General features: G+C 39.7%; 1 protein-coding gene and 1 pseudogene across 1 annotated transcript in view; one reads left to right on the forward strand and one right to left on the reverse strand.

Moving 5' to 3' along the window:
• LOC119251707 (probable small intestine urate exporter) overlaps positions 1-18,524 on the forward strand; it is a 32,140-nt gene that overhangs the window by 11,153 nt on the left and 2,463 nt on the right. Inside the window, exons 2-10 of the mRNA XM_054698360.1 lie at positions 8,351-8,452; positions 11,777-11,985; positions 12,555-12,788; positions 12,877-12,964; positions 13,177-13,263; positions 15,450-15,568; positions 15,690-15,851; positions 17,826-17,958; positions 18,038-18,185. Of these exons, the coding sequence (XP_054554335.1) occupies positions 8,351-8,452; positions 11,777-11,985; positions 12,555-12,788; positions 12,877-12,964; positions 13,177-13,263; positions 15,450-15,568; positions 15,690-15,851; positions 17,826-17,958; positions 18,038-18,185 (1,282 nt within the window). The remainder of the gene's footprint in view (positions 1-8,350; positions 8,453-11,776; positions 11,986-12,554; positions 12,789-12,876; positions 12,965-13,176; positions 13,264-15,449; positions 15,569-15,689; positions 15,852-17,825; positions 17,959-18,037; positions 18,186-18,524) is intronic.
• LOC119253519 (nucleolar RNA helicase 2-like) lies at positions 5,236-7,867 on the reverse strand (annotated as a pseudogene).

Here is an 18,524-nt window from a genome sequence, read left to right on the forward strand (position 1 = left end):
CTTTCTTTCTTTCTTTCTTTCTTTCTTTCTTTCTTTCTTTCTTTCTTTCTTTCTTTCTCTCTCTCTCTCTCTCTCTCTCTCTCTCTCTCTCTCTCTCTCTCTCTCTCTCTCTCTCTTTCTTTCTTCCCTTGCTATCTTTTCTAGATATTGAAACCTGTTTTGGCAGTTGATGAGTCAGTAGTGTGGGGAGGAGCCTAGAGGGTTCTACTTTCTGAGGCAAACATGCTGGGAAGGAGAAGGTGGTTTTGTATTTGCGGTACACTTTCTTCTCTGCCCTTCTAGACTCGGGACTCTGCAGTCTGTCAGTTCACTTCAAGGTAAGTACTGGTACAGAGGGGTGGGGAAGGGCTAGTGCAGTCCAGAGCCTCCACGATGTCTTTTTAGTGGGTACCTAGCCAGTGTAAAGCATCCCGGCTTCTCCATATGTCTTTCCCCTCATTCAAGGGTGACAGTTCTGCAGTGTTTCTCATTCCTTCCCAATGCACCTTGCTGAGGTAGCAGCCATGCTCTCTGTGTCTTTGGTCTCGATTTCAGCCTCAAAGCATGTCTCTCTATTCATACCCTTTTTAATGAAGCAAGACTTTGCTTTGTGCAGATGTGACGGTTTCAGATTTCTAGGGGTGTTCCAGTTTCACCCAAGTCATGGGATTTTCTGGTGTAGTGTCCCTTTTGTTATGTTAGTGCCTCCAAGAAGGGAAGCAAGGAACCTCCTCTGTCAACATCTTGGTTAAAATACTGTGTTCTAAATAACATCATAAAACATTTGAATCACATTGAGGATTTGGGCAATCTGGCAGTTGGAACCGCAAATGTACAGGCTCTGAGAAACAAAACACATCTTGGGGGAAGGAGAATTGAATGGAATTCAGTAAATAAAGGAACAATGTCAGAAGCTGAGGTCAGTGCCATTGGTGTTGCCAAGTTAAATAAGTTCAGGAGCACCTTAAAGAAACCAACATTAATCCTTTTTGTCTTGAACTCACTGAGAAGACTTTAGAAGACTTCAAACCAGTAAGAAATGTTATTATATTCACATTTTAAACATTCTACTTACTATGTGGAGATAAATTGAAATAGAGTAGAAACAGTGGAGTCAGGTAAGAATATTTTCTTTACCTTGGTTATAAATGAATGTGTTAGAAATGTAAGAAATGAAAAAACCAATGATATTAGTTAAAGGTTTGAAGGCAGGACTGATAGAACAGGCGAGTGGAATGGATTTTGAGGAGGACATGAGTACAACTAGGAAAGAGTTGGAGGTTTGTTGCAAGAGTAATTGGGGAAATAGTGGTATCATAAACCATGATGGAGAACCTGGGTCAGGAGGGACAAGGGGGGAAGCTTTGGTGTTCTGGCTATGTTGACTAAGCTAGATATTGCATACTCAAGGAGAGATGAAGGTAAATGAAGACATAAAGTTTGGAATTCAGGATAGAGCAGGGAAGGGCATGTAAGAAAGGAGACTGTCGGATCATCTTAGGAGTCAGCTTAGATAAGAAAGAAATTTAAGACCGATTCCTAAATATACCAACACTAGAGGTTAGAGACAAGATGAAGATTCAGCAAAAAAAGAATTCGGAAGGAGCAACATATAAAACATCTGAATGTGTTGTGACAAAAATGGAAATAAGGCATTAAAGAAGGATCAAAGATGTCAGGCATTGATAGAAAAGGTCTAGGGAGACAGAGAAGTGGGTTGTGGCTTCACCAAGGGCTATCTCAAGAGATAATTTGTGGGGAGGAAACAGAACACAGATATGTATGAGTCTTCTGAAATGTTTTGTTACAACAGAAGGGCTTTAATTTGCATAGAAAACTTATTAACTTTGATACAAATAACTATAATCAGAAAACCACAAGTATCATTTGAATCAATCAAAATACTTAGACTCCACTTTGTGGAGATCCTAGTTCTATTAAACAAGATGATGATGGAGATAGGTTTGAAAAAGAGACAAGACATACTCCATCCTAAAGAAGAAAACAGTAACTGTGAAAGACCTCCAGATGGTGAGAGTGCTGTATATGGGGGAGAGTTGGGGGTGGTGGGCTGTGGGGGGGTGTGGGAATAGGCTGTCAGCTTCCCCTAGGAAGCCACACTGATGTTGATTGAAAGTTTGGGGGAGATGAAACTGATCTCAGCTGCATTTGAGAATGTGGGAGATTTAGTGACTGTGATATGCTTGTTAATTAATCAAAAGATAAAAATTAAATCATTCAGCCAAAAAAATCTTGTCAATTGGTAACATAAGGACTAAGGGTTTTATATAATCAGTTATCTCCTGGGGGTGAGGAAATTTTGAAAAGTTTAGAGCTCTTTATCTTATAGGAATGAGGACATTAAACTCTTCCCCCCTCTGGCAAATCTTCACTCTTACTATTCTGCTTTTGATACGATGGGGATGATTGCATATGTGGTGAGACAATAAATAAAATGCTGAATAAATATAAATGTTGACTTCTAACAGATAAAGATTTTCATCAAGCTCAAAGGCCAAATTAAAACTTTCCAACGAATTTACCTGTGGAGAAAAATACAGAACATGAAATATCATGACTCTGGGAAGTAATAGTGAGCAATGAGTTTGTTAGCAAAGGAATTTTATTTTGGAGCTAAGAATAAGATCCACAATCTGCTTTTTATATGGAAGAAATATCAGTGATAAGACTAGTTAGAACATTTGAGCTCTTGATAGTTTTGCTTGGCAACTTAAGGAAAAATCTCATTTTACAATGAACTAGTAAGTACTGGAGGAGCAAGATGTTTGTTAATGCAAAGAGGATATATAGAATCAGTCTTGGTCAGGAAAATTGACAGTAAATTGATTAAAAATGACCAGTTCCATATTTTTGCTGGCTCTTGTTTATCTCTAAATGGCAGTGATATGATTTTCAAATTTTTATCTCTACCTGGGTCCTCTATGCCAAACTACAGAATTATAGACATACTGTCTACTTGGCAATCTCTGGAGAGACTAACAGGTACTCCAAAACCAACTGCCCAGGATGAAATTCTTATTTTTTTTCTGGAAACTTGCTCCCTTCCTGCTCATATTCCCGTCTTCATTGAACACAGCATCATTCACTTATTTACTCAGGTCATAAATCTACACATTTTCTATGATTCCCCATCTCTTGCATTTCCATATTGTCAACATTAGCAATTTTTATTGACTTTTTATGATGACCACCCTACCCAGATCCCACCAACTGTTGCACGGGTGACTACAACTATCTTTTTCTTGAATCTCTTGGTTCCATGTCTTGCTTTCAATTAACCAAAGAAGCCAGAGTAATTCCAACTCCCTTATCTGACCTATAGGACTCTACGTAGTGTGGCCCCTGACACCACTTTGATCTTATCTCCCATGCCGACCCTCCTCACTCACTCTGTGCTGGCCACATGAGTCCCCTTTCTACCATGAAAAACATACTGATTTCTTGACCTGAAATGTTCTTGCTTGGAGCTGTGTTCTTGTCATCCTTACCTTTTCAGCGCAAATAAAATCTCCTACAACCAAACCTGGTAATGAAGTTAGATTTGCTAAAGTATTTCCCCTCTTCTTGTGATGCTGGTTTCCTGGTGCTACCATCGCTACTCTTGTTTTCGCCATAGCAAATGTCATTCTTAGCGCTTTATTATCCCGCCTGCAGGTCTTCCTGAAATTAAAAAAGCACGGAAGTTGCAGTAGAGGCTGTCGTTAGCACAAAGCTGTTGTAAGACAAGGGGTAAAATTAAACAAAATATGGAGATGTCTGGGAACCATTATTGCTGGTTATCAGAAAAACTCAAAGTGCTTGTGTCATAAATTCAGAGAGGGTGCAGTTCAGTGAGAAATAGTCCTTCAGTCTTTAATGCAAGTGATAGAGCTATGAGGCAGATACCCCATTTACTGGTTCGAGAAACATAGTTAATGAATGAACTCTAGTGGCAGTGAACACTGAGGCACTCCTAAGCAAGAAGAGTTTTTTAGGAGAGGCCTTGGGGGAAATGTTACTCTGAAAGCAGTTCCTTCTATTCTGAGATAAACCTTCGTTTCAACCAATTGCCTTAAGGTGTGGACAGGAATGATTAGCAAATTCCTTTATACCAGAATATTCAGCCCCCTCATTTAACCTGTTTCTTCTTGGAGTTTCTAGAACCACTCTACTTTGCCAGTCAACTTCCATGGTGTAACATCAATGCTTTTGTAATGATGTAATGGGGAAACTGGCCTGTTGGCCACTTATCAACATTATAAACACTTGCACAGAAATTATAATGTTTACATTTATGGTTAAAAACAATATCATCAAAGAATCAGATATATATTTGCTCCATAGAGAGAAAGTGGAAAATGATTTTACTTTCCCACCAACCACTGCCCTCACTTCAGTTTTCATAAGCCCATAGATCCCTTAGTCACTTTCAGAGAGTAAACTGTATATAGGTTATTTTCAGCCTCTGAATAATCTCTTGTTATAATTAACATGCCCTATCTATTGAAAAGCACAAAACTCTATACTTTATCTAAGTGTAGAGTTTCTTCTGTCTACATCTTGGTTCTGGAGAAAGGATCGTTGGTTTGGCTTCTTGTTCCATTTCTCTATCAATTCCAACCCTCTTCCTAGCTGAGGCTTCTGACACTTCTGGGGTTGCTGGTCAGAGAGAGACACATGGTCACTAAGAGGCAGAAAGGTTTGGTATAGACTAGAACTCTGGGATCTAGCACTGGTGCTTTCTGGGCTGGGTGGATATTCAATATTGAATCCTATAGCGTTCCCCTCTGGGGATATGCATCTGTCCCCTGTCAATGTCACCGGTAATGCATGTCCCCTCTTTCGTCATCACAATTCCTCCTCATCTGTTGGGCATCCTGTAGATTCCATCCCCCACCTCTTGGGGGTCACATTGCCCCTGTGGATAATTCTCTCAGGCAGAATTTTAAAAGGTTGTAAACTGGACTTGTCTTGATTGCTCAATACTGGTTCAGAGGGAAGCTATAGGTCTCTTCCCAAGCATCTTTGCATCTGCTGCTGGGGGAGGCCTCATGCTCTCTCAGTAATGTGTGCAGCTTTGCTCTGCAGCCTCAGACCAATAGGCACAGCCTCATGTCTGTCCTTCATTCTGAGACATAGGCCACTCATTTATTTCACTTCTCAAAAAATGGTAAAGGGAAAAGGAGACTAAAGGATTCAGAGAGGGAGAAGTGAAGGGAGAGGGCTTCTCACACAAATCTCTGCCATAGAAATTCTCTATTTCATGTTACTAACCGAATGCTTCATTAAAACTCCTCTTCTGGCTCTTGTTTTGAAATCTGTTACTGTTGCTGTCCTGTTTGTTGTCATCTTGTCTCTATTTCTGCTTCCTTCCTGTCCTCTGAAGCCTGGACTGCCATCCCGGTGTCCCGTAAAGCCTGTGGTCCTTCCAGCTCTGTTTGCTCCGGAGCCACAGAGAGATGACAGTGCAGTGAACCACGCTGTTGTTCATGCACTTCTAATATTGCTGCAGTAGGAGATCAAAGCAAACACCCCACTTTCCTTTGGGAAAGACCATTCCTTTCACTTCAGAATCAAAGCCTCACCCAGTTGCTCTTCAGGATTGTTTGAAGCATAAGTAATGTTTGTCATTTCAGGAGAGCAATGCAAGATCTTTGTCACAAAACTGCTTCTAAGTTGGAAAAGGAGCGCTGGATCTGGATGTGGCACCTGCAAGGTGTGCCAGTGCTGCTACCAGCCCTTCCAGGCCCCTCCCTTCTCCTCTATCAGTTTCTCAGCTGACTGCTTGAATGCTTAATTGCAGTGAGAGCCACAGATTTCAAAAGCTTGATGGCATTTTTGCAGGAAGATTTTATTATCTCTGTTGCAGAAGGAACACATATTCATTTAAGTTTAATTCCTGCTTTTTGCTCCACTTGCATTAATTGAAAATCTTCTTTGTTCTGATAAAAACAAATGCAAACCCCAGTCATTCCACCTCTACCCATTTTCCCAAAACCATAACTATAGAACTCTACATCCTTTAGTGGAGAACTTTGTATAACCAGATTAGCCTCAGAGATCTCCAACCCATGTGCAGCAGCTCTGAAGTCACCATTTCTAAAATCTTTCAGGGTGATTTCTCTTTGTTTCTGTGGAATGTAATGTCTTCTGTCTCCATGTAATGACTGGGCATCCTGCTTTTTGGATGCTTTTTGAGACAATTCCTGGGCATTCTTCTTGGTTTCACAGAGACAATAATATGTCCATTAAAACCATTATATGTCTCCAATGTCTCCATGTCTCCACGTCTCCAATAAGTGCTGCCCTTGGAGTCCAGTGGCACTTGGGAGCCAGCTGCTCCACAGTTATTGCCGCTTTCTGAGTTTTTTACCAATCAGATCCACATGTTCATCTGTAGATTGCATGCGTTTCTCAACAAGATTGTATACACAGTAAGGGTAAGTTGCTGGAAAAAGCAATGTTTGGGGATTGTCTTCTGATCTTTTTAATATGCCACACATAATATCTCTTCCACACATAAAATCTCTTCCACTCTCAGCAAAGCCCATATCCAACATCTGATTAACTTCATCCAGGTCAACGTGCTTAAGTTTGCTGAGACCTTACTTGTCATTCCAGAGATGGTCTTTGATACAACATGGCATGCTAACCAGGATATTCATTCCTTTCTGCATGTGCTCAATTTGACCTCCAGAGGGAGTTCCACCATTAAAAAAAAAAAAAAAGCCACTGCTAACTTTTTGTGATGTCACTGAAGTCTCTGCTTCCTTGATTTGTCAACTTCCTTTTGGGTACAAGAACTAGAACCTGAGGGGCCTCCCTGGTGGTGCAAGGGGATAAGCACAGCACTATGAAGCTATCCGCAGCCTCTGCAGCACAAGTTCGATCCCCAGCCAGGGAGCTGACCCTCATGGCACAGCAGACCTCTCCTGTCTCCCCGCTCCTCCCCTCAGCAGTGTATTTCAGTCAGTCTGCCTGTTCTGCTCCCCACTCTGTCTCTGGTGAATCCTCTCACCCCCCTCCCCCACCCACATCTCTGGCCTGCACCCCAGTTCTTGTATGCATAAATAAATCTTTAAACAACAACAACAACAAGGGTATTAAAAAAAAAAAAGAACCAGTACCTGAGGGGCAAGACCTCTCTACCAGTTTTGCATTTCTCCCAGAAGTTTCTCAGACCAAGGAATGTCAAAGGAGAATGTCTTCCCAGATCCTGTCCATGCCTGTGTGATTAAATTCTTCTCATCATAGATATGGTGGAAAGATAAGTCACCCCACAGACTGTGAGAAGCTTAATAGCCTTTTCAGATATGGGAAAATTAGAGAATTCTTCCTGTCATGGATGCTTCCTGCTGTTGTAACTCACTGTTAAATTTCTTCACGGTGGCTTCATTTGTGTTTTTGTCGAGGTTCAGAATGAGGGAATCCATTCTTCAGCTTGGGGTTTTTCTCCCTAATTTCTCCATTCATTTCCTTTTCTTTTTTTATTTTCTTGGGTTTAGGAGCACTTGTTTCTTCTTCATTTTTTTCTCCTCATTTTTCACCTTTTTAGCTTTAGGAGAAACAACATTCTTTTCCAAGGACTCCTTTTTATTTTTTTCTTTACATGTTTGGATTCAGGAGAAGTAATGTCGTCTTCTTGAGAAGGGGCCTCTTTCTTTATTGCCTTTTGGGCTTTAAGGGAACTCATGTCAGCCACAGAAGGCCCAGTTTTCTTTTTAACCTTTTTTATCTTTAGAGAAAGCAGCTTCCTCCTTTTTCTCTGCTGCCCCTTCAGTCTTAATTGATTTTGGTTTCCCTTTTACCTCTAATTTTGTTTTCATGGTTTCTCCACTTTTTCCACGGCCATGCCTGATTCCAAATCAGCATCACATAGGAGTTTTCCTGGCACCACTTGGTACAGATGGGGTGACCTGACCAGTGTTGTCCACCACATGGAGAGGAAGAGCCTCTTTCATTTCTGATTCTATTTCCTTGAGTTTTCTCCCTTTTTGTCTGGTGAGCATGGATGAAAGTTTGTCTATAAATATTTTAAAATCTTTCGTCAAGTTTTAACAACCAGTTGTTACTGATATCAGTTGAAAGACGTGGGAACACGGGATTGGAGAGAACACTATAATTCCACACGGCAATTGGAAAGAAATCTTTCACTGGAAAAAGCAGAGACTACAATCCACTGGGGCCCTCCCAGAGTCACACAATGTCTAGTGAAAGGTACTGGAAGACAGACCAGTTCTCCTGAACCCCAACAAATCACTTTTCTCACCACAAAACATTTCCCTTCAATTCTCAGAAGACTTGGGGCAATGTCATATATGACATATGACACGCCTCTTCTTATTTGTTCTTCATTCTTTTATTTCCCCAGGTAAATGCAACATGTCCACTAGAGCAGAAACCAAGGAGACAAAGGGAGATACTTCCAATGATGGTGTCTTAAGTATGACTGAAGCACAAACCTCCAGGGAAGGTAAAACCATGTATTCACTGTGGATGAAATTGCAATTTATGTCACTTACCTTCCCCTTTGGTGAAATACAGCATCTTCTTGCTAACACCAATGAACAAGAATGCTAGACAGCTGAAAAGCATTTTTTTCTGAGAACTATTTTTTTCTCATAAGAAACTTTGATTGTTATGTAGAACAGGTAGGTATCAAGACATTATTTATGGATAGAGGAAAATATTCAGAGCAGGTGGAACTATAGAAATAAATCTCGTCTTTTCTGAATTTAAGGCCAGAGGAATTTCCACTAGATCTCTCTGCTCATATTCACTCAGATGTGCTCAGAGAAGATAGACTTTTCCTTTAAACTACTCATAAATGTCACTTTTCTTCCTTCTTCTCATCTGTATTATAACAGTTATTTTTATGATCTATCATAAAGAAAACTTACTTAAGTATCAATTTTACTATTGTCCTAAAAGAAAGGACTATTGCCCTTCAAAGAAAGATAAAAATCAATGTAGAAAAAAGTAAGCATGTCATTAAGGACATTGAAATGAAAAATATATGTGGAAATTGATTCTTTGACAAAGACGTTAACATACCTGGCAATAAAGCTAATAATCTAATCAGATGATCTGCAGAGAGATTCAGTGTAAGCAATCATGACAGAAAAGGAGATTAGATTAAAGGTATGTATTTTTGAGATAGAGACTATAAAGTTAAATTGTCACTCTCATTGTATCAATACAAGGGTGCATGTTATCAACATGTTTATCACTGCTGATCTGAACCATAATCACTAAAATGATGCTGATTATGAGGAGAGTAGAAAAGGTAATTGATTTTCTACAAAAATATATCATATGTTTGAATAAAGAAAGATTTTTTTTGGGGGAAAAAGTAAGATATAGAGAAAGTTCCTGTAAAGTTATCCCTTTTCAAACAAACAAATTATGTCTTACCAGATCACTAGAAAAAAATCTGAGGTTTTTAAGGAACAAAAAATGCTTATGTATGCTGTGAGGAAGAGATGCAAAGAATTTATGGAGATACCCACTTTAGGAAAGTGAAGTCTAGCTCCTTATTCCTGAAGTGTGAACTATGATGTGCCTTTTTTCCAGGACACAGTGTATAAAGAGAGAAGAAAGGAGCAGTTTCTCATAGATACATATGGCAAATTCTACTGCAAGCCAAGTGATCAAGGTTCATATCAGCAGTGATAAATCATGTTGATAACATGCACCCTTGATATGATACAATGAGTGTCAATTTAACTTTATAGTCTTTATCTCAAAAACACATGCCTTTAGTATAATTAGAAAAACATCAGAAAATGTCAATTAAGGGACATTCTGCAAAATACCTCATCGGAGCTCTTCATAGTTGTCAAGCTCATCAAAACAAAATCTGAGAAACTGTCATAAGCAAACGGAGTTCAAGGAGCTATAACAATGAGAGGTACTCTGGTGTCCTGAATGGGACTCTAGAACAGAAAAAAGATATAAAATCTAAAATGTCTGAGTATAGACATTGCTTCATGTAGGTTCCTTAGTTGTGACAAGTGTACCGTACTTACATAAGATGTTAATAACAAGAAAATAAAAAAAAAGGTATACAGGTATTCAATAGTTCTTTAAGTCTGAAACTTCTCTAAATTATAAGAAAAAGAAAATGGCTGTGTAGGTAAAATGCTTCAGATAAGAGATTGAGAAGGAATGCTAAAACTTCACAAAACTAGCATGGCAAAAATAACACACATACACATTCACAAACTACAAATAAAACAGTTAAATATGTGAATGCAAAATTCTAGCTAAAACTTGGTAAAATAAATCATGTGTTTTCCTTGAAACAACCTAGTAAGAGAATAACATTCTCTAATTAGAAGTAGCTTATTGCAAGTTGATTAATAACTATAATGAACTTACATAAACTATTCAATTATCACTGAAACGCCTTTAGGTAGTTATTAGTAACACCATTTTACAAGTGTTATGATTTCAGGATTAAAGTGCATTTTATAAAACTCATGTATTCACATAAAAATAATATAGGATTAGGATGGCTTCCTACAGTAGCTACAAACTACAAGTCCCAAAGGCTACTAGCAGCATGCCTAAAGTATAAAATGAGAAACACTTCCAGTAAACTCTGATATGATAGGAGTGCCCTCCATCAGCAGTCCTATTTACCATTTTTTAAAATGCCAGTGAGTAAGATTGTCTAAAACAATGAAATAAATGTTATAAATGTCAAAAATAATTACCTGTTGCCTATTTTTTCTACTAATTGCATATAAAGTGTTTAAGCTTTATTTTTTGTCTAAACCCAAGGGAAAAGATGAAAATGATTGAGAAAAGGACTGAGTTATAAAAACAATCAAAAACACTTTAATAACTTGTGACTTATTGGAAGATAACCATAAAATTCCACATTGGGAGAGAAACAGGCTTCTTGGCTGGGAGAAGATAACGCTGTAAATGTGACAATCCCTCTTAGGTTGACCTGCCCTATAAATATGGGGGTGATCAGAATTCCCATGCAAATTTTTGTGCATGGGGAAAGGGAGAGTCTCAACTAATATTCCCAGAATCAAACCTGCATTGGTGTCTGGCTGTCAACTCCTAATCAGAGAATCCCTACACAACAGGAAACAGTACTGGCCACTCCACCTGCATTTGATCCCTGGCAAGAGCCAGAATGTGGGGCAGCCACATGCCATGAGGACAGGACAATTTAATCAACCCTTCCAGCTCCTGTCTAACTATGTTTCTGCACTCAACTCTGGGATCACCACAGGGTTCTCATGCAACACTGGCACATTTTGTGCAAGACTAGCTAAAAATTTAAAGATGAAGTTGATGTACTTTTGTAATCTAACATAGGCTACATTTCAAGGCTTATTTCCCAGCCCCAAATCATGCCATGTTTCCCAGCCATAAATGGTACCACCTGCCATCCCAGCCGCTCATGTAGGACACTTGAGAGTCATTTCCAACAACTTCTCTCCTTTACTATCCAGCTAATCACTCTTTCCACTCAATTATTTCTCTAAATCCATCCTTTCCATTCACACTTTCATTATTTCATTCCAGGACCCTGCCTGGAAATCCCTACTGCTCACTCCAGTCAATTCCGCACATTCTTCTCTACTTCAAATATAATGCAGAGGCAGTATTAGCCAGCTCACTTCCTAGGGACCAAGTGTCACCAGACACTAGAACAAAGTCTGCATACTCTGTTTTCCTGCTTCACAGACAAAAGGCTGTCTTGTACCTTGTCTAGACTGCGGGAGTATGGGAGTAATGAACATACCTTAAGACTTTCTGTGCTTTCTCATCTCAGGCTTTTGCTTAGTCAGGCATGGGCTGGCCTTCATCTTGCTTCTCTGTAACTTTTCAATTTCCACCCAACAAATGAACTTGAGCATCGCCATGCCAGCTATGGTGAACCACATAGGCCTGTACAACAGCCAACCCAATGCTTCTGCAAGAAGACATCCCAATGACACCCTGGACAACTGGAATGAAACTGTAAAGGAATTTAAGGCAGTGGTAAGTTAATGAGATTCTGTACTGTTTCACTCAAATGGTTTGACATAAAAGATTATTTATTGAGCAACTACTATGTTTCAAGAGCTCTATTACCCAAGAATATAATGTGTATCTAAAGAAATTCTCTCTCTATTCAGTGTCTATAAGTATTCCCAGGGAAGAAAGTAGAATGAAGAAAATAGATTTCACCATTTAGTGGGCATAAATTCTTCCCCTACAATGGTGAAAATCAACATAAAGTAGGTACAGACTTAAGATCACTTCTTCTTTTCCAAAAAATTTTTATTATATTCTCACTTTTTAGGCTGTCTTTTATTATGGTCTCATTTTTTAGGCTGGCCTGATAATTTTATAATTGGAGAATTACATTAAAATACATACATATACATGCATACATGTGTTTTTGTGCGTATATGTGTTTTCTCGATGAAATTGGTAGGTTAGAGGAATGGAAGAGATGAAAGGAAAAAGAACTGCCAGCTATTATTAACTTTTCCCCTCAAGTCCTCACAATCAAATGTTTCAAGTCTCCAGCCAAATGTTAACCATGGTGTTCCTTTCTTTTCTAGGCCCCTGTGTATGATTGGAATCCTGAGACCCAAGGAGTCATCCTCAGTTCCCTCAACTATGCCTCATTCTTGGCTCCAATCCCTAGTGGCTATGTGGCTGGAATATTTGGAGCCAAGTACGTGGTTGGAGCTGGCTTGGTCATTTCCTCAGTCCTGACCCTCTTCACTCCACTGGCAGCTGATGCTGGGGTGACTTTGCTCATTGTCCTTCGGGTTGTCCAAGGCATAGCCCAGGTACTAAGATGTTTTGTAAAGTATGAGTGGAATACAGGTTCCAAGTGAAGTCAGATAGCTAATGAGAGAACTTTTTTTTCTTTTTCAGGTTATGGTATCCACAGGTCAGTTTTCAATTTGGGTCAAATGGGCACCCCCACTAGAAAGGAGTCAGCTGATCACCATGGCTGTATCAGGTAACTGAGATGCTAATTGTCACCTTATGAGCCATACACAGTTTCTGAATGAAGGAGCAGGATTTGAAGCTGGGTGGTCTAGATTTCAGCTCATACCTTCATTGTGCAATCATTGTACGGCTCAGCTTTGTCTGCTTGATTATATCTGTAGGAAGCCTACGGAGTCCCAAGCCTGACCCTCACACCAGAATAACTTCACTTCTTCTGTTTAGGAGGCATCCTGGGAGGCTTCATCATCCTCACTGTTGGAGGTGTCCTCAGCCAGACCATAGGATGGCCCTATATCTTCTATATCTTCGGTGAGGTTTTACTTTTTGATCTCAGAATTTTCTTTTATGACAGAGACTTTCAGAAGTCTGAGTGTGTTGGCAGAATAACCTGGTGACCTTAAAGGCATCATAACATTCCTTCTGGCTTCTAAATTCAACATGCAAAGGAACCCAGTTGGATGGCATCTGTGAGATGTTAAAAACCTTTTATATGGGATTATATTTCTAGTTACACTTATTAATATGATGCATTCATTTGAATGTCTTCTATTATTAAAGCAACTAGAATATTGTGGAAATATGTCCTAATCATAGGGAAAAATATATCAGAGGAAACAATAGCCAGGTGAGGCTGCAGGGCAGGGCAGGGCAGGGCCGACCACCTGAGGCTCAGTGTGCAGAGACATGTTGTAGACAGTTTTCACAGTCGCCCAGAGTATCCAGAGTCACCACTCTACTTCTTTACAGTATTATCCATACCCAGTCATGGTTTGGGTTGTAGGGTAAGTGATTATCAGGCTTTTCTGCCTTCACACCATTAGCACTAATGATGGATTCCTAGGGTCCTAGATGCATGCCTCATGGCGGACACCTGGAGTAGGGTGTCGGCATGCATAGGTGGGCACACCTGGGAAGAGACAGGGCTTATAAGGGCGGCATAACAGAGAACCAGCAGAAGGAATGAGAGAAAAAGTAGCAGAATGAGAGAAGAACGAGAACACCAGAGATCACAGAAAGAGTGAAGATTTGTCAGGGACTGAGAGGCATGCCAAGCCTCCTGGCTCACCCCTCTCCCCGGGCTCCCTGTCTTTTAAAAAGCTAAAAAAAAAAAAAGCCTGAAAAAGCCACCGAGGCCTCCAGGACTGTCCTTTACCCATCTTCTCGGATCATAGAGAGGCTGCTCTGTGCCTTCCTGCCGCCACAGGTTAATATTTGTGCTTGTTTGATTTTTTTGCAATGTTCTCTGAAATCTTACTTGCAACCTGCCTCTTTCAGGTGGAACCTGAGAGCTCTTAGTTTTCATTAGAGGATGGCATTCTTAGATCATGGGTGTTTGTCATATTATATCAATATATTTTCTAGAAAAAAATATGTTAAGTGTGATCATCACAGCGGATGAATCTGCAAACACTCAAACACTCTGTCCTGAAACTTCATAAGTATGAGAAGCAATGGTTATTCAAGCAATGGGAGAGGCTGCTGTGCACATAGTTTTTGAGAAACAGCACCAGCATATTTAACATATGAACTTATTAAATATTTGTGGAATCTATGTTAACATCTCCCATCCTCATATGCAACATTACTGATTTTCTGTCTATCCTCCACTTGATTTGAAGTGACTTGCTGAGAAATTTGTCTAAGAGTTCTTATACTCTCAAAATCAAACAAAATGCCTGGTGTGTGATGGCTGCTCTGCATTTGTGAAGAAATGTATCAGCCACAACCTAGCAAGTGAAGAGGTTTCTTAAGGTTTTCTTGAGAGTTTAAAAAGGGACTGTTAATGAATCATGTTTCCAGCCAGTACTAATAATGTGGGCTTGTCCAATACTGAAATTGTCTAGAGAAAATCTCTTTGTTGAGGATGAATTTCATGTTTACAAATTGTCCAGCTAATCAGTTGCACATATACCTGGTGCTAAGTCTTCAGTGCTAGACGTAGTTACAGAAGGACTTAATGATGGTAGGAACTTTGCACAAATATGATGAGCAGGAGGAATCCTGACAAGGACTTCAACGTGAGGATGTTGTCAAACAAGTGGGCTAGGTGCACTACCACTTTTAACAATGAGTTATAGCCTTATTCATGGTGCATTTCAAAACTTCCCCCAACTCTGTTGTATAAAACAACAATCATTTATTCTCCTATTTCTGGCTAACTCTGTCTCTGGGTCTTGTATCTGCCTTGGACATTGGGTAAGCTGGGGCATGTTCTTCCTATGACAATGACTAAGACTTTAGAAGAAAAATGGAAAAATGCAATGTTTCTTAAATCATAGGTTTCAAAATGCCTCCAGGCTTTTGACAAAGCAAGTTATATGATCAAGGCCAAAGTCAACTGGTTAGAAAGTATCCCAGGGATAGAATACAGATGTGGGGGAGGAGTAGGATGTATAAGATTGGGGTCAGTCACTCTGTCACTGACAGGAATCATCCGCACTTTGAGTCAAACTGAAAGGCTCTAGTCCAGTGCTAACCAGACCCTCTTCTCCCAGGTGGAATAGGCTGTGCCTGTACCTTTCTCTGGTTTCCTTTCGTCTATGAGGCCCCTGTGAATCATCCGTTTATCAGCACTGGTGAGAAGGAATACATCGTGGCTTCACTGGCTGAACAGGTGCACTGAGCAACTCCTCTCTCATGTCCCATGTCTGTCTGCATGTGCCAGACATGAAAAGTGAGTAGAGCAAATCTTTTGTCTTCTGATGGAGGGAATATTTTTATGTGCTTTCTTCTAGGGTGGTTCTCCAGGCTGGTCTGTTCCTATTAAAGCTATGATCATATCCCTGCCACTTTGGACCATTTTACTCACTACATTTTGTATATTCTGGCGTTTTTATATCATCATGGCATACATACCAACATACATTAACTCTGTACTTCAAGCTAATTTCAGAGACGTAAGTATAGAGAAAGTTCTTGCTGTTCCTCTATCTAAATGCTTCTTTATATAATCTTATATTTCTCCAATTGGCATAAAATCAGGGAATTAGATCCAATCCTCCATGTAGGAAATATTTAATATGATTCAGAAGATTCATATGCATTGAGAATATATCCCTCAGCCCATTGGGCAGAGTGGTATGCAGTTGGCATTATAGACGGTCATAATATTTAATGACCCAAGCCAAAATGTTATGGTCAATCCAATCGACATTTGCTGTCAATACACTCTGCTGGCATCTTATACAACAAAGCATTAACAAGGTAAATTTTGCCTTTGAGAAGGCTATGCTTGAGAAGCATGAATAATATATGCTGAAAATAAGATATAATTAGAATGATATAACTTTCCATTAAGACTTATACCAACAACTGATGGAAAACACTTCTTAAAAAATTTTATTCAATTTATGGAAAAAAGTATACATGTGTGTACAGTTCTCTAATTTTTCACAAAACTAGTAGATGATGTAGTAGTTGGCTGCCAAGAGTCTTTCCATTCTTGCTAGCTGGATTTTTAAAATTGGACAAGAGTGTGTCAAATTTCACTGTAAGCATTGATTCACAAGGCCATTGTGTTACAGGGTGGAGTGAGGGGCACATTAGGACCCCCAACCTGCCTGCTATAAATGGTTCTGCCATCCACTGCATAAAGAGAAAACATATTCTGGTGCACAAAACTTTCAATGGAAAAGAACTTTAATACAATTAGTGTGCAACAGAGAGAAGAGAAAGAATATAGTTAAAATAGTTTCAATGAAACGCCCAAAGTTGCTCATCTCCTCATAAATGCCCAGCCAAATAGGTTGGCCCAAGGCAGGGCCATTTAGGCTGAAAGCTTGTCACAGTCTAAGGTCCCTCCTGGTAGGGGCCCATAAGAAAGGGGCAGAAGGAGCCAGCCAAGTTTGGAAGGAAAAGAGCAAAATGTATGTCAAGATAAAGGCTTCCATTGTCAGCCTTCCCACAGATCTCTCACCCATGTCTCTGTCTCTTTCAAGTAAAGGACATGAAAAGAGTTTCATGTCCCCCAAGTCTCTGGCACAAGTCCAAGGCTGAGAAGCAAGCTTTGCTTCTAGTCTAGTCTACACTAAACTAGCTGTGCCTCCTTAATCTTCCCTGTTTTACCAGCCCATTCCACAGAGGAAGCTTTTTATGAATTTCTTATACATTCTTCCATTGTTTCTTTATGAGGATGCAAGCCTACACAAATGAATATTCTCAGATTTTACAAATCTTTACATACTGAAAGTGCTGGTATGCATTGTATACTATGTTAAGGGGCTGTTTTTCTATCAGCACATAAACAGTAGATATCACTGTATCTACTCACTGAGCAATGCTGCAGTGAAAACCTTGTTTATTCTCTCATATTTGTATAACTCTTTCTATAAATCTCTGTATCTATAACTCAAGGATAAAGACTGTATGTATTTTTATATTTATTATCAAAATGCCCTCTATAATGCACTAATAATACTTGCAAATATGATTCCTCAACATCATACTGTTCCTGTAAAAATAATTTAGATTTTTTTCAATTTGATAGACACAAAATGGTATCACATAGTAGTTTTGTTATTATGATGTTGGGTTCCTTTTAACATGCTTAGGAAAACTTATTTTTCCTTTTATGCATATTTTCTCCTCATATCCTTAACCTACTACTCTTCTGGGTTTTGTTCCATTCACTATCTATTTCAGCTGTTATTTATATAGGAAGAGATAATGAATTCCTTTTTTTCCAAATTGAAATATATTCATCCTTTTCCTCAGGCACTAAAATTATATTGCCTCACTCCAGTAACATGGAATTTATATTAGAGGGGGTGAACATATAATGAATAATTACAGATTTAAACAACCCCCCCCCACAGCTCAGTCTATGTTACTGTGGGGGTAATGACATGCCCCTCACTCATCTCTTTCCTCAGAGTGGGATCCTGTCAGCCCTGCCATTTGTTTTTTCCTTTCCCTGCCTTATCCTTGGAGGTCAACTGGCTGGTTTTCTCCTCTCCAGAAAAATCCTTAGACTGGTCACTATCAGGAAACTCTTTACTACCTTAGGTAAGAATTGAGGTGGACAGAGGGTGGGTGTGGGAAGCTCAGGGAGCCTCCTGTTCACTGTGTTTGTCCTCCTGCCCAGGGATTCTTGTCCCAACTGGACTCCTCTTGTGCCTGCCCTGGGTGAGATCCAGCCAGATCACCACCATTGCCTTCTTGGTACTGAGTTGTGTCTTTGGCAGTCTCTGTGAAGTAGGAGTCCTTATCAGCATCGTGGACATTGCTCCTCGGTAGGGAGTCTTTTGCTTTTTCCTCCTAGAAACTAAGTTCATGTCCAGCAGCCTTAAAATATACTGACACGTAAAGCAAATATGAGAGACACTTGCAACAAGTTACAGGAGTTGCCAGCACCAGTCCTAGATCCAACTAATTTCCGGGAGAAACCCAAAGCTGGTCAGACATTTTGAGCTTAGTTTTTTAGGTGAAAACAGGAACAGACAGTAGCCACACTCACAACTCAACAATAGGAACTCCCAGCTATCTGTCTGTGGGGCATCAGCCCTCACATAGCACTGAGTCAATGAAAGGATTCATGAAACTGAACAGAGCTTGCTCATGTAAGGTGTTAG

Source organism: Talpa occidentalis, unplaced genomic scaffold (genome assembly GCF_014898055.3).
Source record: "Talpa occidentalis isolate TD23 unplaced genomic scaffold, MPIMG_talOcc4v2.1 talOcc4.2, whole genome shotgun sequence".
Classification (NCBI taxonomy): domain Eukaryota; kingdom Metazoa; phylum Chordata; class Mammalia; order Eulipotyphla; family Talpidae; genus Talpa; species Talpa occidentalis.